Here is a 24,894-nt window from a genome sequence, read left to right as displayed (position 1 = left end):
TCTTCACTTTCTGCCATGTGAGTGGTGTCATCTGCGTATCTGAGGTTATTGATATTTCACCTGGCAATCTTCATTCCAGATCGTGCTTCATCCCGCCTGGCTTTTCGCATGGTGTACTCTGCATATAAGTTAAATAAGCAAGATGACAATATGCAGCCTTGACATACTCCTTTCCCCTCTGGAACCAGTCAGTTGTTCCATGGCTGGTTCTAATTGTTGCTTCTTGACCTGCATACAGATTTCTCAGGAGGCAGCTAAGGTGGTCTGGTATTCCAATCTCCTTAAGAATTTTCCACAATTTGTTGTGATCCACACAGAGACTTTAGTGTAGTCAATGAAGCAGAAGTAGATGTTTTTCTGGCATTCTCTTCCTTTTTTCTATGAACCAAGGGATGTTGGCAGTTTGATCTTGGTTCCTCTGCCTTTTCTAAATCCAGCTTGAACATCTGGAAGTTCTTGACTCATGTACTGTTTCAACAGCCTAGTTTGGAGAATTTTGAGCATTACTTTGCTAGCATGTGAAATGAGTGTGATTGTGTGGTAGTTTGAACATTCTTTGGCATTGCCTTTCTTTGGGATTGGGATAAAAACTAAACTTTTCTGGTCCTGTGACCACTCCCGAGTTTCCAAATTTGCTAGTATATTGAATGCAGCACTTTCACAGCACCATCTTTTAGGATTTGAAATAGCTCAACTGGAATTCCATCACCTCCACTAGCTTTGTTCATAGTGATGCTTCATAAAGCCCACTTGACTTTGCATTCCAGAATGTCTGGCTCTAGGTGAGTGATCACACCATCATGGTTATCTGGGTCATTAAGATTATTTTTTTGTATAGTTCTTCTGTGCATTCTTGTCACCTCTCAATATCTTCTGCTTCTGTTAGGTCCATATCATTTCTGTCATTTACTGAGCCCATCTTTGCATGAAATGTTCCCTTGGTATCTCTAATTTTCTTGAGGAGATCTCTAGTCTTTCCCATTCTATTGTTTTCCTCTATTTCTTTGCATTGATCACTTAGGCTTTCTTATCTCTCCTTGCTATTTTTTGGAACACTGCATTGAGATAGGTATATCTTTCCTTTTCTCCCTTGCCTTTCACTTCTCTTCTTTTCTCAGCTTTTTGAAAGGCCTTATCAGACAACCAATTTACCTTTTTGCATTTCTTTTTCTTGGGGATGTTTTTGATCACCACCTTCTGGGCAATGATGACCTTCCATTCACAGTTCATCAGGCACTCTGTATATCAGATCTAGTCCCTTGAATCTATTTGTCACTTCCACTGTATAATCGTAAGGGATTTGATTTAGATCATACCTGACCTAATGGTTTTCCCTAGTGTTTTTCCCTACTTTCTTCAATTTAAGTCAGAATTTGGCAATAAGGAGTTCATGATCTGAGCCAGGTCAACTCCTGGTCTTGTTTTTACTGACTGTATAGAGCTTCTCCATCTTTGGCTGCAAAGAATATAATCAATCTGATTTTGATATTGACCATCTGGTGATGTCTATGTGTAGAGTCATCTCTTGTGTTGTTGGAAGAGGGTGATTTTTATGACCAGTGTGTTCTCTTGGCAAATTCCTGGTAGTCTTTGTCCTGCTTTATTTTGTACTCCAGGGCCAACTTTGCCTGTTGCTTCAGGTATCTCTTGACTTCCTACTTTTGCATTCTAGTCCCCTGTGATAAAAAGGACATCCTTTTTTGTGTTAGCTCTAGGTCTTGTAAGTCATCACAGAGCCATTCAACTTCCTCTTCGTTGGCATTAGTGGTTGGGGCACAGATTTGGATTACTGTGATATTGAATGTTTTGCCTTGGAAATGAACAGAGATCATTCTGTCATTTTGAGATTGTACCCAAGTACTGCATTTCAGACTCTTTTGTTGACTATGAAGGCTACTCCATTTCTTCTAAGGGATTCTTGCCCACAGTAGTATGTATAATGGTCATCTGAGTTAAATTCACCCATTCCAGTCCATTTTAGTTCACTGATTCCTAAAATGTCAGTGTTCACTCTTGCATCTCCTGTTTGAGCACTTCCAATTTACTTTGATTCTTGGACCTAACATTCCGAATTCCTATGCAATATTGTTTTTTACAGCACCAGACTTTACTTGCATCACCAGTCACATCCACCACTGGGCATTGTTTTTGCTTTGGCACAGCCTCTTCACTCTTTCTGAAGCTATTTCTCTACTCTCCTCCAGTAGCATGTTGGGCACCTCGCAACCTGGAGAGTTCATCTTTCAGTGTACTATCTTTTTGCCTTCTCATACTGTTCATGGGGTTCTCAAGGCAAGAATACTGAAATGGTTTGCCATTCCCTTCTCCAGTGGACCACATTTTGTCAGAACCGTCCTCCATCATGACGTTAGGGATAAGGTTATCCTTACTGAGCTGCATGTGTGTCTAGGTCCCTGCAGCAAGGATGCTGCCGTCGCTCTCAAAGTACATCTATGTTTACAGTATTGTGTCATCTTGGCTTTCCCAAAGAGAGTCATTTACAGGCAATATACCATTCATCCCTTTTAAGTGGCAGCAACCAAGCTCATTTCTATTTAAAGTAAGAAAGCTATGATCCTTAAATGTGTCAAGCATCCCTCTTCATAAAGAAACAGCTGAGAGTGAACACTCTGGTTCCCATTTCACGGAAGATTAAGCAAAACCAGAGAAGAGGGTCCTAAATGTTATTATCAAATTTCATTGCAGAAAGACCTAAGAGTAACTGTGTTCCCAAGATCTTCTTACATTTTTGTCTTGAAGGCTGGACCTCTGCCTTAGCTTATGATCAGAAGGGTTCCATCAAGCATGCTCAGGCTCCTTCTCCTCGATCAAGGGTTCAAAACAGTCCATTGGTTAGGACAATGAGTGAAAAACACTAAGGATAAAATCGAGCATTTGGGGGGACACTGGGACAGTTCAGTAGCACCCTCGTTCTCCTCAATAACTTTTACCCTCTCATCACACATTGAGTATAAATTAGCCAAGAGGGACATGAAAATTGGTGGAAACCAAGATGCCCTCATGAGTTCTTTATTTCCAATGGCCTTTGGTTCTCTGCACTGTTAAATATTCAATGACTAGAACTATAAGAAAAAGAAAACCTGATATGTAACATTTCTGTAAGCTGATTTTTATAGCATAAAATACTTTCTCTATAGCCAATCTCAAGGTATTCATAATACGTCTTACATGATATGGATCAGCTGGGAAAATTCCTGAAAATTCCTGTGCTGATGCCAGCTCTAGCACAGTACTTCCCTTGATGGCCAATAAACAACACAGAGTAGTTATACTTGGTGAGAAAAGCGATTTACCCACAGGACGCTTCTAGACAATGGAGAGGTCACGGGAATGGGGTGTGTGTAAAGGTGAGAGAATGATATTGTCATAAAACCAAGAATGCTTGCTCAACCCACCCTATTTTCAGAGGCTGTCTGGGTAATAAAGGTCAAATGATTAGATCAGATCACCCCTTCTTTTTTAACAACCATGAACAGGTCCTCAAAAGTCAATGTTGCCTCAGAAAATACAAATTGGGGCCTCATTTTTCTGCTTTTCCTTCTTTTCTCAGCACTGATGGAGCAACTTGTTGGAGTAGTAGAGGGTAGTTTTTAAGAGCGAGAGAGAGAGAGAAGGGATTTCAAAGGTCGGCACAATGACAGAGAAGACTAGTTTCAATTGCTTTAATGAACACTGTACCAGTATCATCCGGAACTTAGTGACCTAGTACTGCCATGAAAACCATCAACCATAAATTCAGCTGGATGACCCTCTTGGATACTCTCTGGTCATCTCTGTTCTGTTTCTGCTTTGGAAATATGCAAATCTGGATTCACACCCCCATAGCATAGTATGGGAAAGGCCATAAGCTTCAAAATCCAGCTTTATGACTTACTAGTAATGTGAAATTGAGCCAGCTACCTCAATTCTCTGAGCCCCCGGCTCCCCATTTGTATAAAAGAGATAGAAATTGTTTCTATGGTGTAAGGTGTTAATAACTAGAACCATAAGAAAAAAAAAAAAGAAATAAGAAAACCCGATCTGTGACATTTCTGTAAGGTGTAAGGATTCTGTACATGGTGTAAGGATTGAATTAGGCAACATATACAAAGCCTATAAAGTCATCCTTGACCTGGGAATAAAAACATCTACTATGCAAGGTCATTATCATTGTAGAGACACAGGATAGAAAGTCCTTAGCATGTGCCTGCACAAAGGAGACCCTCAAAAAAGGGTATTATCAATTCCATTGAAAAAGAAAATTAAGTTCTCTCTACCCGTTTTAGTTGGGTAAATCAGTCAGGAGTGCAGAAATGAGACACACTGAGGCAGCAAGTCACAGTTACAGTTCTTTCGTGAAAAACCTCTGTCATGCAATGTTGAGAGACAAGACAGAAACCACTGTGGGAAGTTCCATTTAATTCCTATCTCTCTTATTATTGCCCATAATGCAAACCATTTTTGAGGACCTGATTTCTATTAGGTCAAACACTGAATCACATAAAATACAATCGAGAAAGGAATACAGCTCTTAGCTTTGAAGAAAATGAAGTGAAGAACTATATTTCTTGTGGTAAGGAAAGCTGGAGGATTACTCACTAAAAGTATTTGGCTGATGGCAACTCTTATAGAATGACCCGAAGGCATGTTTAGGTTTTCAAGGTATCCAAACCAAAAACATTTATTGACCGACTCAAGACACGCAGCACTTGGAACCAAATCTGATCAATCCTTGGCCCCTCCTACCCACCTGTCCATCATCTAAGCAGAGGGATAATTTGCATTCCATAAAAGAAGCTATTCATCTCCAGAAATAGAAGTTGCTAAGAGGACAATGTGATAGAAAGTGGGGAGAGGATATTCTGATTAATCACCTAACCCAATAAAGAGCTATTCCTTTATTTCTGGTGATTATGACTCATCTGCCTCACTCCCAACAGACCAAACTTAATACTGCTTTTATAGTTGAGCAGCTTCTTTCTATGGATAAGCTTTTAGGAATCTTTTCCGCTCTAGGAACACCCCTCTTACAAATAAAAAGGAATCAGAAAATTACCCCTGAAAAGCCCATAGACATTGTTATTCTATTCAAATGACCTTGAAGTTCAAGGGACTGTAATTCTCCGAGAGGCAGCACCTCACAGGGGTCTCAAGGGAACTCTTACTCCCTCTTAAACTGGAGGGGTGCAAAGTCTGATCTGAACCCAGGCCATCAATCAAGTTCCTCCTTGACACTTTCGGTCATGATGTGCAAATGCATCTGCTGTGAAACACAGCAACACTGTGGGGTGGGAAGGAAATACACAGGAGAGAAAGTTCCTTTTCTTCCTCATTCGTCAAAGGTTAAATCCCAGAAAGACACATACTTGTCTTCTTAGCCCACACCAGTACCAAGTGTCAGTTTCACAGCTCTTCCCTCTGTCGTGGAAGATGCTACTTCCCTCTGAAGCACTCTCTGCTTCTACTTCCTGTCTTCCTCATCCATCTTGCACCTGGGTGTCAGAGTGAACTTGAAAAGATGAAAATCTGACCTGAGTCTCTGTCCTCCTTAAAGCACCCCCAGAGTAAAGACCAATGACTTCCACAAAAGGTCTGATGTCACCTGTCTCCATCCAACTGGGCCCACTTCATCCACAGTCACATCCCCACATGCCCATTATTTCAGCCAAACGGAGCTTCTGGTAGGTGCTCAAACTGGCCAAGCTCTTTGAGCTTCCACCTCTCATCTACCTAAAACATGTCCTACTTCAGACTCAGTTCCAAGTCTGCCTAGAAAATCTCTCCTGAGCACCCACCATCACCCCAGGCAGCACAGCAGCCCTTCTCCCAGACCACACAGCCAGCTCCATGCTCACTCTAGCGTAGGGGTTTTCACTCTGCAGTGTAGCTATTGGCTGATCTCCTACAGGTCTCTTTGTTGTGGAGAAGAATGAATGAAATGAATGAATAAACGAACAAATAAACACATATTTTAAAAAACACCCCAACAACACAAGGACAAGAGGATTCAAGCTGCTGACTTGTCACACTTGTGCCACTTCCTAGATCCACCATTATATTTCCTTCTGAATATGATTTGCCTTTACTTTTTAGACTCATTTTTAGCCTCCTTTCCTTGTCAAATGGTTTTACTGTCCTTCACAATTAGGGTAGTTAGTACTATCTGTGTCCACAGGCTGTAGCTGAAAAGGCGAGTATGAGTAACGGCCCATACCCCAATGTCAGGAAAACAGAAAGGACAGGCATTTGCATTCTAAAAGGTCTTTTGCCATAATATCCAGAAAGAGTAATATGACTCAAAATAATTACAAAGAATAACAGTCTCCTGCCACAAAGAGACTGGTGAGTCATCACAAGAATGGAAGAGAATTTGGTCAATGGAGTAGTAACATAAAAACCATACTGATGACTAGACTGCTTCTACAGATGAGCATTTTAGGACACTCTAAACTATTATGTCCCCAAATACATATCTACACTTTGGTCAACAATTTATTGTATGGCATAGACATGAACTATGAGTCCTATAAACCATTTCTCCTTTGAATGGGAACTTTCAGATCATTTTGCTACATATGAAGTCCCCTTGTAAATTTCTGGGAATTCAAAATCCAGAGTTCTTACCATGAAAAACCATAAAGTCTAGGGGCAGATGCAGCTGTCTAGTTTTATCTAAAAGTATCTGGTCACAAGAAGCTCTGACAACCTTGAATTGTCTCTTTTCTAGATCAAATCCCGCTCTCTTTTATCTCCCATTCATTTACAGAGTAACATGGAGTAGACCTAGTTAGAAAACTGAATAGAATGTCTAAAAACAACAGCCTTTCGTATCACTGAAAGGGCCATATATATATGAAATGGAAAGCTATTGTACAGCTACCTAGGACTTCAAAGTACTAACCCAGTGCATGCTCTTTTCGTCAATTTTATGACATATTAGCATATTGCTGAATCTGCTAAGCTGAGATGAAGAAAGAGTGAGAGTAAAATGGCTAAGAGAGACTTCTGCTAGTTGATATCCACCCAAGAGACAGACACTTGTGCTGGTTACTGACATGACATTTAACAACTCATTGCAAAGTAAATGATCTTTTAGGTGAAAAGTAATTTTTTTTTTTTTTTTTTGCCACACTGGGTCTTTGCTACTGTGCGTAGGCTTTCTCTAGTTGTGGCCAGCTACTATGGTGCATGGGCTTCGTATTGACTTAGCTTTTCCTTTTGTGGAGCACAGGTTATACGGCATAGCCTTCAGCAGTTGTGGCCCTTGGGCTCAGTAACTGCCGCTCAGAGGCTCTAGAGCACTGACTCAGTAGCTGTGGCACATGGTCCTGGTTGCTCCGCAGCACGTGGGATTTTCCTGGGCCAGGGCTTGAACCCGTGTCTCCTGCACTGGCAGATGAATTCTTAACCACTAGACCACCAGGGAAGCCCCAAAAGTATTATGTTAAAGCTAACTCCATCTACCTAATTTTAACAACTGGTGCTGATTGTGAATTCACAGAAGCCATCCCAGGCTCAATTGCCCCACCCATCTTCACTCTCAGCTGAAAGACGGCTAAAAGGCTGGGTCTTGTCTGGCTCTTCCGCATCAAAGTTCTGACACAACAGGACAGGTGAACCATTACAGACTTTGAAAGGTGCCTCTTTGAATGGTAGGAGAAGCAGTTTCTGCAGTAGATATTCACTGATATCTAACATGCAGACATTATCAAGGGGATTCAGGATAAAATCGATACATTGATTAGACCTCTTCCTCCCCAAGAGTACTTTTTTCCTGTGAAATCACAAAACAGGAAATTAAAGTGCTCCATCAAAATCCCCAATTGGGGACACAAATCTCTAGAATGTTTTAATAACATTAATATATCCCGAATGCCTAAAAGATGTCTTTAAAATGAGTTAAGAGAAAAAGGCATTCTCTTTCATAAGTTCCAAGCACTCAAAACTCCTGCTCTGAGAAATAACCTCCCTGACCCAGAAAATAATAAATTAAGAACACAAATGGGCTTTTATTTTCTTTTTCCAAGTGCTGTCTTCTGTCTGGAATGAGTAAATTAAAAGGAGCCTACCTGCTCCATGACAACTACTTGGAGAGGCACTTCCAGAAATGGATTAATACGTCTGTGGGTCATCACCACATAGGGTGCTGTCAAACCTCTTTGATCACCCCCAAATGGAAGCATATTCCCATCCCCAAGACTCCTCGCCCATGCAGTTCTTTTTCATGCAGTGATCCGGGTTCTCTGCCACTGTCTGTAAAGAACACAGGGTTCAGCCCCCTCCCCACGACCACCGCTGTCCAAGAGGTGTGACAGCTTGAAGGCCTCTAGAGAAAAGATCCCAAGGGTGACACAGGACTTCTTTCAGTCCAAAGTGGTAATGGGAACAAGAACCTTCTCTACCTTGCAGGTCAGCTTTGGTCAACGCAACTTTGTTAGCGAAAGAACAGAAGAGGTGAAAACAATAACCAGAGGTTAGTAAGAGGTGGAGTAAACGAGGGGTCACATTACAGAAATGAACACACAATCGGCATAACCAACATCACTCGGACAGACACTTGAGATGCTCCACAGGTTTCTCCAGAGACAGCACAGACAGGGAATGCACAGACCAGGGGTGGAGCAGGCCTCGGTCATCAGAGCCACGACAGCAGAGCGGGGGCGGGGGAAACGCCGGACGGGACAGGGCACAAGCAGTGGCACAGGAGCCTTCCCAGAACCACACAGCAACCCCAAGGCAGATGGCCCAGAGAAACGACTGCCCATCGGTCAGGATGAACATCAAGAAAGAGGCACAGGACGTGGCCAGACTGAAAGACACGTGTGCACAACCAAACGGAGCCCACAAAAATAATTCTGCACATGGAGGAGTTGAGCATGGAAGAGCTGCCGGGGAGCATCCCTTGTAAACTCCTGAAAATGCCACCAAGGAAACTGGCACCAGAAGTGGGCATTGCTAGGAAAGTGATCTGGGGACACCCAACCATCTCAACTGGCTTAATTTATAAAAAATGGAGCCAAACCCAAATGGCAGTGGGCAAAATGGCACCCAACCCAATGCCCTTTTTATTTATTTATGCCAATCTCCAAATGAAGCATGTGCTTTCTCTCAGATGTTTACCGTCTGCAAGTGTGGGGTCGAATTTCTAGCCAATCCATGCCTTGGTTTCTGCAGCAAAGCTGGCCTCAAGATAGAGATATTTACCAGCCAAGTATTGAATCAGACAATATGAAAAATCCCTAGCCCAAACTGAGAGGCTGCAGGTCACAGTTAGATGTTGGCTAAGCTGTTCAGAAATCACACTCAACTTTTAAATTATGCACTCCGCATATATTAAAAACATAAAATAAAAATCTAATTCAGGATTTGTTTTTCTCTCTTATTATAAACAATTGAGTGCCAAAGAGTAGTGGATTGATGAATCTTTAAAGTAATTTTGGACTCTTTTGGGTTAGATATGATAGGGAAAGTAATACAACTACTACTTAGGGATCTTGAAGGGTCATTACAAATGACTTTGACAAGAACACACAATATACCCTAGCCTGTGTATCCCAGCTATGTAAGAATAAAACACACCCACCATCTTGGCGAGATTCAGGTTTTAGTTCCTTAGTAATGAATCCTTATCCCCTACCTGTTTCCTGTTCTAGGCATAGAAATGACACATCAAGAAATGTGTTCTGTTTCCTGTGACTGCCTAGTTGTCAAAGGCCTTCTTGAGGGTCCCGTACTATGTACAGAGATTCAGGGTGAGGATGGTTCTTTTTCTGGAGTCTTTCCAAGGTTTTGTGCCCCTCATTTCACTCCCCATTATCTTCCACAGTGTTCTAAAAAGCGCCTGGGATCTCTTACAAGGTCTTATTCACAATACTGCAAACTTCCGATGACAGTAATTTATGCCTTAACCCACTTTTTGGCCATTTTTCCTGGCCCCTTACGCTAATTATCTCAGTCATCTGTGTACAATAAACAAGGGCTTTCTTCCCTGAGCACTCATCCTCCACTTCCCACCACCCAGTGGGGCACTCATAATGCACCATGGGTAACCATCATAATTATCTCCATGGCAATAGAGTGCAGTGTTATTAGGCCCATAGGACTTGCCATAGATGTGGGTGATAGAGCCATCAAGCCACAGTGTTCAGCTTTGAACAATCACCCATACGCAGAGGAAGGTCAGAACCCATCATCATGCTTGTGATGAGTCATGCCAAACTGCACCTCGAGCTGTAGGTAGGGTCAGGAGCATTTTCTCCCATCAGATGGGCAATTTCTTTTCCCTAATGTTCCCACGACTTCCCCTAAAGCTCTCTTACATGGGGTCCATTCCACCTTTGCACTATATATTTTTATCCACTTTTATAAAGGTTGGTTTAGATTTTCTTTTAATCCAGTGCTACAACTTTACCTCCTCATACCCCAATTTTTATACTCTATAGAACCATGCCTCCAATACAGTAGCCATAGATGCAAATGGCTATTGGGTACCTTAAAGGTATGTGGTCTGCACTGAGTACAAAATACACATTTGATTTTGAAACTTAAAATGTCTTACTAAAAATGTTAAGTTGATTATATGTTGAAAAGATAATATTTTGGATATTCTTGGATAAGTTAAACTGTAAAATTAAACTTCACCTGTTACTTTTAATCTCTTCTAAATGTAACTACCAGGAAATTTAAAATTACATATGTGACACATTATATTTCTATCAGCCAATGTTGCTATGGAGCTAAATGGATGATTTCTGTTAACCTCTAAATCTGCAGAACTGATGGCATGATAAACATATTTAACATTTGAAGAGTGTCTTGTGCTTCTGAACATGTAATTTTATATTATGATTTGACTGGATATGATTAATCATTCCAGAAAAACTGGAATTCCTGTCATTCCAAAGTCCTAAACTAAGATACTCAATTCCCAAAGAGGGCATCTATTTCAGGATTTCCCTTAATACCCAAAGGAACTAAGAGCAGGCCAACAGGACAAAAACTCTTGAGTGAAATTAGGCATTTTCAGGAGAAGAAGGCAAAGTGGCTACTTTAAATGGTTGGTGATACCCAACTTCCTGTCTGCCCATACACACACACTGTATTTGGCCAACAGAATTTAAGAAATATTTCTGGCTAAAAGAAAACTGGAAGGGTTATAGGGATAATAAGCCTTATCACTAGGCAAAATGGCAATGAGAAGCTGACTCTCAGGTGAAGGGAAACGATTTCCAAGCTACAGATCAGTCTGGGAAGTTGATCAGAAGCTTCTAGACGGCAAGTGAAGGATTGAAGCTGATGAAAAACAGGAGTAATAAATGAAGCTGAACAGTTCGGAGATGAACGAACAGGTTTGATGTGGTAAATTAATGAGGGATACAAGAAAACACAACATATGGCACAAAAGACCATGTCGCTCAACCAGACAAAAGAATACAAGGGCCCTGGTGACTAGTCGGATCATCCTCTTGGACTCTTAAGTTAGATTTGAGTCACCTTTTCAATCTACGCAAGGAGGCTGGGGAAGGCTGAGAATGTCTGCTATCCCCTGCTGGTTAAAATGAGATGGGTTTTATTGCCAAGAACTGATTGGACTCAAAAGACCTATAAAATTCTGTTAATATCTCAAGAGACAGTGTATTACCTACAGAAATAGGCTGAGCATGGTTTGTTGTGCCGCATGGGTGGGCATGCAATGCTATTATATGTCTCAGATGAGATAAAATTCGTAAATGATAATCCTACCACTTATTGAGTACCTACTATGTATGTACCAGGCATTCTACATTTAACTCTGACTTACATATATTACCTTCCAAGACACGTTTTATTGTCCCATTCTACAGATGAGGAGACATAGTTCGGAAAGGTTAATTAAAGTGCCACAAGCCACACAGCTGACAAGAACTACTACTTGGACCTAAATCCAGATCTTTACAACATCAAAGCCCATGCTGTTCCACTCCACCACACTGAGAAACTGCCTAAGGATGCCTGACACCTAGTAAGTACTCAATAACTGTTCCTTCCCTTCCCCCATCGAGGCATTCTGACACCATTTTCCTACCTCCCGCTCAGTCTGCATTAAATAATGCAGCCACTGTTGGTGACATACTTTTCATTCACGGTGATACCCATACAGAAGTCCCCGGTTTGTGACTCCTCATGTACTCAGATATCAAGTAAAAGTCCCTGATACCTTTTCAGCCATGCAGGAAGCAAAGACACGAGTCAGGAGAAGCCTGATGTCTGTGCCAGGAACGGTCCTCTATGGCAAGGTGACACTGAGCAGACATGTGCCAACATGCATTCCCGGAGCCTGAGGCACATGTCTTGACACACTCAGCCAGAGACAAGAGGACACCGATGGTGATGCAGGGTCAGACGGGGAAGGGGATGGAAGGTAAACCGAGGAAGGAGCACTGGCAGAGGCAGCAAAGAGGCTTGCAACAAGGCTGCAGCTTAAAAAGACAGAGGGTACCTTCACAGCCCCGCTCGATCTGCCCACTGCGATGGAGGGCATCGTTGATGAGGTCTGGCAGGCGCCCATTCAAGTCCACTGATGCCAGGCAGCCCTGGAAGCCATCCCGGGAGGCCACGAGCTTTGGGAGGTTGCTGTACATGCCTTGGGCCAGACCTGCCATGTAGAGGTCACCTGGAAAGGAAAACGGGTAGGAAAAGCAAATGGGTAAAGGGAGCCGTGTCAACGAAAGCCAAGCCCACTCGCCGTTACCCAGGTAACGGTAACACAGCTGGCGGAAACAGCATCCACAAAATTATTGACAGGGTTTCCACACTGTATAAAAAAGAAACTTAACATTTCTTAAGTATCATTCATTTTATACACATCATCTCACAAATTGTAATCACCATATCCATTCCACGAGGTAGCTATTGTTTCCATTTTATGATGAAGTAAAGATTAACAACATTTTCAACAAAACAACCATTTACTGAGTCCTTTTTATGTGCTTGTTATGAATAATATGCTGAGAATTTTATAGACATTATTTCATCAAAACTCCTAACAGCCCATAAATGTAGTAACAATTATTATCCTCATTTTGAAAAAATAAAGTGTATAGAAGCTGAAAAAAGGCTAAAAAATTTTACCGAAGTCACACAGGCAGTAAATGATTTAGCTGAGATTCCAAAACCTATGTGCCTTCCTCTGCATTATGACCTCTCCACGTTTTGTAATTCATCACTCAGTTCCCACACGCCCAAGGTTTACAGGGAAAACAGAGCATTCCTAAGGAGTGGGCAAAGTAAAAACTGAATAAACTGCATTCTGGTATAATTCAGTGTAGTTAAAACAGGATATACATAATGTATCAAAACTGCACGGTGCTCCTAAATTGCAGTTTACTGCCGGGAACAGCCTTTCCACTGAAAGCTCTAAGGAGGATAAACATCTTTACAAGCTTTACCTTTCAAATCCAGATTCTTGGCACCATTGATAACTTGAGTGACCACCTTCGTGTCCACTTTCAGGCTGTGGGTGTTACTGTTGTCCCGGGTGATGACGACGTTGTGCCACTGGTTATCATTCAGGGGGCGGTCACTATTGCCTTTGATCACATTGGGGCCATTTCCGAGGTCAAACACGTAGTGTATGTACCTGGGGGAGATCACAAGCACCCAATGACTTGAGATTGCCTGGAGTAGTTTAATGCAGTTTAATGGTAACGTGTACCTAACTGACACGGGGGGCTTCAAACGCCCCAAGAGAGACTGGCATCATGCAAGGAAAACTAAAGCTTGATTTAAGAATAAAGAATGTGTGCCAAGTCACTTCAGCCGTGCCTGACTCTCTGCGACTCTAAGGACTGTAGCCCGCCAGGCTCCTCTGTCCATGGGCTTCTCCAGGCAAGAATACTCGAGTGGGTTGCCATGCCCTTCTCCAGGGGATCTTAAAGAATAGTCAGATCATATTCCATCAGACTGCATTTTAGTTCTAACCCATTAAATCTATTTAACACTACCAAGTAAAAACCCCGAGTCGCAAAGCACAGCGGCTGGTACACTGCGAAACACTAGGGGGCGACATTGAAATTCACAGTCATTTATGGATCTGTGTTTTGGGTTTTGGTCTCTTTTTTTGCTCTTGTTTTAACTACATCCTAACACTCAGTAGTAAAATATCCTGGACCAAGAACAGCTTTATAAAATTTGCATATATGGGATAACGGTAGTACTGAAAATATCTATATTTCACTTCTTCCCATGAATTTGGTGGCACAGATTTTACTGCCCCACAGCCTATATCCCTGTTTTGCAAAAATAATTCCTTTTTTCCCATAGGTTTAAAGGACTACATTTCATAATAAAAAGCTTGAGAGTACTGAGTTAGCAGAGGATCTTTCAATAAACTCATGAATTTCTCTCCCTTCCTGCCTTAATCATTACACAGACATTTTTAATCAATGGGGGTGAGAGCATGTATCAGGAATAGAAAGTAGAATGGACAGTCTTTTCATATCCATAGTTTCTGCAGGGCTGGTGTTAAGATACCTAGGCGCTGTCATCCACTTACCCCTTGACTAGTTCAACGGCAATGAAGTCGTTGCCATCACCGCTGTTGAAGAGGATGAAGCCGTCAGCGGAGGTGGTCTTGAACTGAAAGAAGAGGTGCATGGAGGTGTAGGCCTGGAGGGTGGCCAGGCTCAGGTAGCTGCTCTTGGTCTTGAAGGTGACAGGGTCAGCGATGATGTTCCTCAGTCCAAAGCGAGCCTTCAGTTCACAGTAGTCGATGTCTCCGTTTTTGCACAAGTCAATGTAGAGCAGCCCATTGAACATAAGGCTCTGCAAGTGGCCAATGAAACTGGAGGGGACCACGGAGATGTAACGTTTCTCAGTCATGATACCAGTTTCGATGTTGTGGAATTCCAAGCGGGTGTGGTCTCCCACCATCGTACCTGTGAAAAAATCACAAGATGAGATGCAAACGGGAAAAGTGACCCTGTTTTGTCAATAGCATCCTTACGATACTGTGTAGATCTAATTCATCTCTACACAAACATTCAGTTCCAGAAAACAAAATACTCAGTATAGCAGATATCTGACTTGGCTGCAGTGGGCGAGCTGATTACTGGGCCAGTCCAAGTTTTATGCCCTGCACTCCATGCCCTCCTGCAGCTGCACAGAAAGTACCATCTATAGAGGAAGATATGAGATCATGGACAACTCAAGTTAAAGGATGAATCTACTCGTTTGCTCCATTCAGGAAAACAATGGAGTACAAAAACATACTGTAAGAAGAAAAGGTTTTATTTACCCTAACCCTTGTAAAGATAAAATAAGCAAGCCTTAGTCATTCATTACCAAATATTTCTTGGTATCCTAATTTGTCACCCAGTGCTTGGGGAAAAGTTTCTATTGTAGAACATATTAATTTTATCTGACTAGCAACTGTCGCTTTTTCTGATAATTACATATAATTTTCCTTTGGGAATCTACCTTCCCCACTCCACCCTTAAACCACTGGGGCTGGATGAAGGTGACCCCATCGCAGCTCCTGAAATAATCAAATTACCCAGTCTGAACCACTCAAGGTATTCTATCCCCCTAGACATAGAGTGTGGTCAATGGACTAACAAATTGGTCTTCTAAAGCATGCATCTCAATCACACAGTTCACTGAGCCCACCCTTAGAGTTTATTATTCAAAACTCTGGAGTACAGCCCGAGAATCTGCATTCCTAACAAGTTTCAAGGTGCTGATTCTGTGATCAGTCTAGGGACTACACTTAGAACACTGAATTAGCAGCAACCCAACTCACCCCCATGTTTTTGCTAGAACACTTAGGAAAGAGACATTCTTGGCAAACAAGGCTTGCTGAAGGGGAAAGAAGAAAAGCCAGGGCTGCTGGAGGCCACGATAACTGGGGGGAGAGGGCCTCCCTGGTGAGAGAGCCGACCCAGACGATATCACGAAATGGAGAGAGATGGTTTCTGCAGGGTGATGTCTTTTTAGGACCTGGATCTAGTCAACCAAACCTGGGCTTTTAAAAGCTATATGGCCATAGATTGCCCTTTATGCTTAAAACATTTGAGTTGGGTGTCTTACACGTGCAACTAAAGACTCTCCAGCTGATACAAATAATCTCTTAGCCCTCTCATTACCTGGTTTATGCAGAGAGAGTGAGTGGCTGGGGCAAGGGCAGTAAGGAGGGCTTGAAATAAATACAAAGAGACAACACATTTCAGTAACAAAATCAAGGAAAACAGCATTAATGTGGTCAAACTAGAAGGTAGCTCTCTCAACATTTATTTGGGTAAATCATATCAAAATTTAACACACTGAAAGCCAGATTTATAGTATTGCATCTTAAAAATGTGGGACTAACAGCAGTATAGATTGTTACCTTAGTGGGTTTTTCTTCTTTTTTTTGCTGGGACCATCTACCTGCCTTATGTTACACTTAGGAAAAGTATTACGTTTGGTTTATTTTGTAACTTCAAGTATTATTGCCTTAATGTCTCTTAACCCTGTTACACGCTGCTTGTAGACATGTTAATATAGTAATACATTTTATGATAAATTGAGTTTAAGGACTACTCTTTTTTGCTAATGTTTTATCATGTATGCATTATTTTGTATATGTACAGGGCAAGTAGGTATATAATTTGATAAAGTTGCAGTTATAAAATATTATTAACAGAAGATGTAAGAAATTTCTGCATGGTCTAAATCTTTGTGTACCTTATTTGTAAATTATTTGCCCTGAAGTTTTAGAAAATAGTTTCTGATTTTTAAAATTGCTGGATTCATGCAGCCAGCTTTACCGGTTATCAGAGATCAAAGATTGTAAAAATAATACATTTTGTAAATTGTAAGCAAAAAGTAATTTTTATATTATATACTGTCTAATTGTCCATCCTAATTGTCTTTGTTTTCATCTAGTCATGGAGATTCAGTAAGTGCCTTGGAACAATATTGAATTCTCTTAGCTTGTGTGTGTTACTTTAATATTTGAACTCAACTGGGATTAGAAGACTATCAAACTATATGTATGTTTCAGGATATTTGACATGCCATTAAAAAAAACAAAAATAAAATAAAATTTAACAAACCAAGTTGTAATACCCCAGAGGCAGAAGGAACGGAAAGGGAATTCCCTCTTCCTTCTTTCTCCTGTTATGACCTTCCACTTTGAAGAAATTTCACTAGCAAGACATACTAGTATCTCTTTATTCCCTCTTTTATAGCTTTCCAGAAAAAGAGAGTGACAAAATCTGAAATATAAGGACCATCTGCAAAGAGAAACCATATGTCCATAGCTCAGCCCCTGGCATGCGCTTTATGGGAACACGCTGCCTTGGGAAACATCAGTTTATGTCACTCATTCATCTGCTGCATGGCTGTTAGAGGAGCAGATGTGCTTCAGGGGAGATTCCCACTCCAGTCCTGAATCAGCGTGCTAGAGGGCAATTCTAATTCTGAAATCCAGTACATGTAAACCACATATTTCAACATCAGTGCTCTCACTAATAAAAATCAAAGTTCATTTCTGCCAGACTAGCATTTGTTTTTCTCAATTGGTGTAGAACTCAGGTGGCAAAGATAAAAGCAGGGGAGGGGATCATATTTTCTTGGGTCCTTAAACTTCAATATATGGGACCTTCAACCAGATCACACCTTTGGATGCTCAATATTAATTTCAACTCTTTGGGAGCATCCTCAGACCTAGTTGAAAGAATTGTTCATAAGCACAAAAATCAAATTTACATTTTATGAGCTCCTGTGTGGTGTTTTGACAACTAGTGACAAATTGTTCTCCTTATATAAGCAAAAATAAAATGATGATGTTGGTTAACTTAACTATAAAATTGTGATAGGACAAAAATCAAAATGCAACATAAGCCTGCTAACAATTGAATAACTAGAAGAAGGAATTACTGGATAAAATGCTTTAGTACTGAAAACTGGACTGGTCATGAAAATGCAACTAGCATAATCTAAATTCACATGACATAAAACTATGAAGTGATGAAATAAATACCCAATGTCAGTGTGGCCACAGCTGTTCACACCAGGGCTAGAGGCGGGGAGCTGGGGCTGGATGATGATGTGGAAGGGAAACCATAGCCAATCTCGATGAGGGCCTGGGAAATGAACAGTGATGATGCTAGTCCTCATGCTCATTCTTAGAGTAAAACTTTAGAACAAGAAACATCAGTGATGAGAACTAAGAAGAGATAAAGGGATGATCCCTAGTGAAGACTGGAGTTCTGAAAGGAATCTGAAGAGACGATGACAAGGTCAACTCGGAGTTTTTAGAGAAGTATGGATAAATCGCAGCTCATGGGGTTGCAAAGAGTCGGACACGACTGAGTGACTGAACTGAACTGATGGATAAATCAGCCTATAGAACTGAGGGGTTAGGAAATTCTACTCTCCAAAACAGGAATATCATAAAGCAGGAAAATCACACAGTGTTGCCTGAGAGAGACCGAAGGAAGGTTTGCATAAGTAAGAAAGTGTTTGTTGCTCAGTCATGTCTGACTCTTTCAGACGCCATGGACTATAGCCCACCAGGCTCCTCTGTCCATGGAATTCTCCAGGCAGGAATGCTACAGTGAGCAGCCATTCCCTTAAACAGGGGGATCTTCCTGACCCAGGGATTGAACCCAAGTCTTCTACATTGCAGGCAGATTCTTTTCCATCTGAGCCACCAGAGAAACCCTGTAAGTAAGGAAAAGGAGGCTAACTTTGAGAGCTTAGGCCAGGGATACAAACAGATTTAAAGTTTAGGATAACTCAGAGAGCTTCAGCTAGAAGTTGGTGGGGTTAGGAGAGACAAGGGAGTGAAGAAGGTGACATGGGACCAAATTAGAAAATCTGCTGCTGTATTTAAAATGAATAACAACAACAACCTAGTATATAACACAGGGAACTGCGCTCAATACTAGGTAACTAACCAGAAAAAGAATTTGAAAAAGAACAGATACATGTGGAGGTATAATTGAATCACTTTGTTATACACATGAAACTAACACATTTTTAATAAACTATATTCCAATAAAAAAAAAGTTTTTAAAAATTGAACTGGCTTTACCATGTGCTAAAAGAACTCACTTGGCCACAGATGGATATTCAAAAAAAAAAAAAAAGAGTGTATGCTGCTGCACCTGGAAAAAGCATTGAGGATATAGCTTAAGTTTGAAACTTGGCCAAACTAAGTAAATAAATGCTTTATAAAAAATCTGTGTATCAGTTCAGTTCACTTACTCAGTAGCGTCTGACTGTTTGCAACCCCATGGACTGCAGCATGCCAGGCTTCCCTGTCCATCATCAACTCCCAGAGCTTACCCAAACTCATATCCATTGAGTCAGTGATGCCATCCAACCATCTCACCCTCTGTCGTCCCCTTCTCCTCCTGCCTTCACTCTTTCCCAGCATCAGGGTCTTTTCCAGTGAGTCAGTTCGTTGCATCAGGTGGCCAAAGTATTGGAGCTTCAGCATCAGTCCTTCCACCACCTAATCAATACTAATAGCTAGGAAACTTTTCACTCATCTCTTTTAAATGCTGTCTGCAAACTGAAACTCCCTCCACTTAAGGTGAGAATACATGCATACTTCACACCAGCTGCTTTCAAATTTCAGAGGAAAGAGGAGTAACTTGGGAGAAAAAAAATAGGGAAAAAGCAAGACTACTGAAGAATCCCTATATGCCAGGCACTCTGTAACCACCATCAAATGCCACAATCACACAAAAAAGCTATAGATAGGCATTGTTATATTGCTTCAGAGGTGAGGACACTGTGCTTAGCATTCTAGAGGGAGTTTATCACAGGTCATATAGGTGGTAAATGGTAGACCCCCCAAACTGAACACAGGTGTGTATCATGCTTCCCAAAGCCCATATCTTCTCTTGTACAGATACACTGTTTCTGGAGAAAACACTTGACTCATTCCTCACATCAATGTCCAAGAAAAGTTGTAGATGGAATTTAACTGGTAAAATTTCCACACAGAAGTTGCTGCGATGAATTCAAACTCCTTTCCAGGGGCCAAAAATTGTAACATCATCCATCTAACTCACAAGACTCTTGAGAGTCTCTTGGACTGCAAGGAGATCCAACCAGTTCATCCTAAAGGAAATCAGTCCTGAATACTCATTGGAAGGACTGATGCTGAAGCTGAAACTCCCAATACTTTGGCCACCTGATGCGAAGAACTGACTCATTGGAAAAGAGTGGGGAAAACAGAAGGCAGGAGAAGGGGACGACAGTAGATGAGATGGCTGGATGGCATCACCAACTCAAGGACATGAGTTTGGGTAAGCTCTGGGAATTGGCGATGGACAGGAGGCCTGGCATGCTGTGGTCTATAGGGTTGCAAGGAGTCAGATAGGACTGAGCAGCTAAACTGAACTGAGCTCAATGTATTCCTTACCTTTCCCAGGATAGGCATGCTTCCCTGGCTCCTGTTCACGTACTCACTGCCATAGTTCACCATTGGCCAGCGAGCAGTTTACAGACCAGCCCTCAGAGTACAGGAGTTTGTTGAGAGCATAAACCTACTGAAAATTTTAGCCAAGTTCAAGCTGTAACTTTCCACAAGTGGATGAACATGTAAGCTCTGAGGCTTGACTGCCTGGGTTACATAACTTTCCTGTGGCTCAGTTTCCCTGTGAAATCAGCATGAAGTTATCAGGAAGAAATGTATCAGTACGTATAAAGGACAGAACACAGTCCGTTATCTATGAACTAATTACGCATCTTTCCTTTTTCCCTTTTCTCTGACGTCTACTAAGAATTTCCTGGAGACCTCACTTATTGCTTTCTCTCTTTTACCAGAACACAAGCTCTTTGTAAGTAGGGGCCACTCCTTGCCTCTTCCGTGTGCCCCACACTAGTGGAGGGGCTGGAGCACAGCAAGCACCCCTCACGTCTGGGGAAGGAGGGTGCATGTGAGACATCTGCTTTGGAGTCAGCCTTAAGAGTTGGCCAACACTGACAGCAAAGAAATAATGGGAGAGGCTTGACCACCCACGCCCACCGATGGGGAGAGAGAAGTTAAGAAAACAAAGGCTTATAAAGCTTAGTAAAGAATGCACATTTTGCCCACAATCCTCCAGCTCTACCACTCTCACATCCTTTTCTCCATGTTATATCAACATTTTTCAAGAGTATATGCTGTGAAATGCTTTCAGTTCAGTTCAGTTGCTCAGTCATGTCTGACTCTTTGTGACCCCATGGACTGCAGCACGCCAATCTTCCCTGTCCATCACCAACTCCCAAACTCATGTCCATTGAGTTGGTGATGCCAACCAACCATCTCATCCTCTGCTGTCCCCTTCTTCTCCTGCCTTCAATCTTTCCCAGCATCAGCATCTTTTCAAATGAGTCAGTTCTTCACGTCAAGTGGCCAAAGTATTGGAGTTTCAGCTTCAGCGTCAGTCCTTCCAATGAACACCCAGGACTGATCTCCTTTAGAATGGAGTGGTTGGATCTCCTTGCAGTCCAAGGGACTCTCAAGAGTCTTCTCCAACACCACAGTTCTAAAGCATCAATTCTTCGGTGCTCAGCTTTCTTCACAGTCCAACTCTCACATCCATACATGACCACTGGAAAAACCATAGCCTTGACTAGACAGACCTTTGTTGGCCAAGTAACGTCTCTGCTTTTTAATATGCTGTCTAGGTTGGTCATAACTTTCCTTCCAAGGAGTAAGCGTCTTTTAATTTCATGGCTGCAGTCACCATCTGCGGTGATTTTGGAGCCCACCCCAAAAAAAGTCTGTCACTGTTTCCACTGTTTCCCCATCTATTTGCCATGAAGTGATGGGACCAGATGCCATGATCTTAGTTTTCTGAATGTTGAATTTGAAGCCAACTTTTTCACTCTCCTCTTTCGCTTTCATCAAGAGGCTCTTTAGTTCTTCTTTGCTTTCTTGCACTCATCTCACAAGCTAGTAAAGTAAAATGCTTTAGAAATTTTTTAAAGTTCTGGTACCGAATAAGTTGGGCAAACACTGCATATGCAATTTTTGATGATGAGCAAGGGATATTACCATATTAAAGGCTCCTAACAGGTCTTTCAATAAAGAATTCTACTGCATTTTGTTTAACCTACTGTATCCAAATTGATCTCAACATTTCTTTTATTAACATGAAAAATTTTTCTTGGAAAATGATGCTCTACAGCTTGGTATGGTATGTGCTATATACAGGGTGAGGGAAGGAAAGGAAAAAGCTAACGTGGACCAGAGGAGTAAAATTTAAAAAGAAAAGAAAAGGTGAAATTCTATACCAGAAAGAAGCTCCAGGTGGAGTGGGCAGTTCCTGAAGCATTGGGTCCCCAAGCTGAGGAGCATAACTCATGTGATGTATTCTGTTATTATTTTCTAAAGATTTTTAAAAATATTTATTTTTATTTGGCCTCACTAGATCTTAGTTTGGGCATGTGGGATCTAGTTCCCTGACCAGGGATCGAACCCAGGCCCTTGGCATCAGGAGCACAGAGTCTTAGCCGCTGGACCACCAGGGAAGTCCCTAATTTATTCTTAATAATAGAAATCCAGCCCAGCCAATCAATCAATCAATCCTGATTAACTGTCAACTGAACTTAGTATTTTTCCAGGAACACAGTATATTACAATAAATTAAAACCACCAGGCTAAGGATTATTTCTTTCCTAGCTTCTGATTTCTTATGAGTCTGACCTATTCTTTGCATCCATTTCTACAAACTAGCTGAAAGTCTGACATCCTGGGGGACCTTAAACAGCATGAAAGGCATTTCTAAATAAGTCAGTAAGACACTACTTAATAACCTGAAGACCGTGTGGTATTTTAGTTTCATTGCCTGATTTTATGACTTCTGTGAGCTAAAATTAAAATTCCCAAACCCCTTATCACTGTAAGGAGCAACCCAAGGCTGCAGCTCATAAGCAAAATAGCCTTTTCTTCTCCAAAATTTCTTTATCCACATGGCTCCTTTTTTTTCCCATCAGCAGCAAAGTAGGGGGTATGTTGGGGTTCATTAATTTCTAATATCAAATTACTGAATGACTTGGGCATCCATGGTTTAATCCTGCAGTTTAATTATTAGTGGTTAAGAGAGAGCACAATTTATAATTACCTTTATTCTAAAATTTCTATAAAAGAATAATGACTGAGGGAGACAATATACATTACTATATTCTCAGTCCTGCAGTTCTTAGATTTCAGGGTATATAATTTCCCCATGGAAATACATGGAATGCACTGTTTGCAGAGAGGGGTGAGGTCGCCATCTAGTGGCTGTTTATTCAAAACACGCTGCAAAGAGCACTGTTGGCTTTACTGGGCTGAACCCAGAGAAGTCAGCGAGGGACTAGGGGTGTATCACAGCTCTCTTTGAGGTCTCCTTTCTGCACTCTCTCATGGGGAGTTGTTGAATAATTAATTCAGGTTGGCTATGGGTTCTAAAGCTTACGAGCATTTTACATCTCTTTGATATATTCATTACATAAAACTCAGTTACCCTTCAGGCATATAGAACAGTAACTTCACCCCCAATACTCAGTTATGTCTCTGTACAATTGGAGGGTAACGGCTTATTGCTGCGTTCTGTTTCTCTTCCCAGAGGGAAGGAAGGAGGTGGGTACCACTGTCTACCTTCTGAAATGTATTCCTCACCTCACCCCAATCCATTCCACTATACTGCACCTATGGTGTAAGACAAATCATTTTATTAGGATGAACTGTGACGTCTAACAAGCAGTTTGATTGGGTCAAATCACACAGACATGAATTTAGAGTTTAATCTTACACGTGCCTCTAAATTCATGCTCTCCTTACATAAAATGACAAGAAGAACACTCGACTTGCGAGGCAATGGTGTACTTTAGAAGATTAAAGGAGCTGATGTGTGTAAAACAGCTAAGCCAGCGTCTAATGCCAGCTGGGTACTAGATATATGTGGATCTTCTGCCTGTACCCAGGCTCTCATTCCTGACTCTCACACACACGGCTCACTACAAGGCCCAACTCCATAAGCATAGACTCTCAGGCTTATAATTATAAAACTAAATTACAGAACCAAACATGGCAGGAACTTAATACTGCAGACAGCCTTAGCGATAGTAGAATTTCAAGTTTAGAAGTCTGAAGTGTTAATAGAATTTCAAAATGAGGAAATAAGGAAAGGGAGGTTTAGCATTATTTCTATCCCAAAGGTATAAGGCATTTTAGTGACAGTGACTATTAAACCAAAGGATCCTGACTCGAATTTGACTGTCATATTCATAAAAGACATTGCAAATATGGCTTAGGCCCCTGACTTCAACTCGCAGGCCCAGATAGGATAAGTGACTTTCACAAAATCCTGCAGAGAATCAGCATTAGGGCCCAGGTCTCCTGACACCAACAGCGCTCCACATAACACCCCATCCTGCCTGACATTTTCCTTTCCCACATGGACAAGAAGGTATGCACTGCTCTGGAATACTGGAGAGTATAAATTTTAAAATGCCTCATGTAAGATGCGAGGAGATCCAACCAGTCCATTCTAAAGGAGATCAGTCCTGGGTGTTCTTTGGAAGGACTTCCGATGCTAAAGCTGAAACTCCGATACTTTGGCCATCTCATGTGAAGAGTTGACTCATTGGAAAAGACCCTGATGCTGGGAGGGATTGGGGGCAGGAGGAGAAAGGGATGACAGAGGATGAGATGGCTGGATGGTATCACCGACTCCATGGACATGAGTTTGGGTGAACTCCAGGAGCTGGTGATGGACAGGGAGGCCTGGCGTGCTGTGATTCATGGGGTCGCAAAGAGTTGGACTGAGCGACTGAACTGAACTGAACTGAAGATGCATTAAAGACGCCTTCTCTCTTCTGTCCTAGATCTTACTCAATGATCCATCAAATTCTGCCCAAAGATCTACCACTCCAGATTTCTCCAGC

At 41.6% G+C, this 24,894-nt stretch overlaps 1 protein-coding gene across 1 annotated transcript in view; it reads right to left on the bottom strand.

Annotated features, from left to right (window-relative positions):
* Positions 1-24,894, bottom strand: part of LOC133255253 (neurexin-3) — an 887,522-nt gene that overhangs the window by 6,906 nt on the left and 855,722 nt on the right. The window contains exons 12-14 of the mRNA XM_061429773.1: positions 14,534-14,915; positions 13,428-13,618; positions 12,479-12,652 (exon numbers count right to left, since the gene is read on the bottom strand). Coding sequence (XP_061285757.1) covers positions 12,479-12,652; positions 13,428-13,618; positions 14,534-14,915 — 747 coding nt within the window. The remainder of the gene's footprint in view (positions 1-12,478; positions 12,653-13,427; positions 13,619-14,533; positions 14,916-24,894) is intronic.

The sequence above is a fragment of the Bos javanicus genome, chromosome 10 (assembly GCF_032452875.1).
Source record: "Bos javanicus breed banteng chromosome 10, ARS-OSU_banteng_1.0, whole genome shotgun sequence".
NCBI classification, from domain to species: Eukaryota; Metazoa; Chordata; class Mammalia; order Artiodactyla; family Bovidae; genus Bos; species Bos javanicus.
Note: the sequence above shows the minus strand (reverse complement) of the source record. Positions and strands in the feature narration are given on the sequence as shown.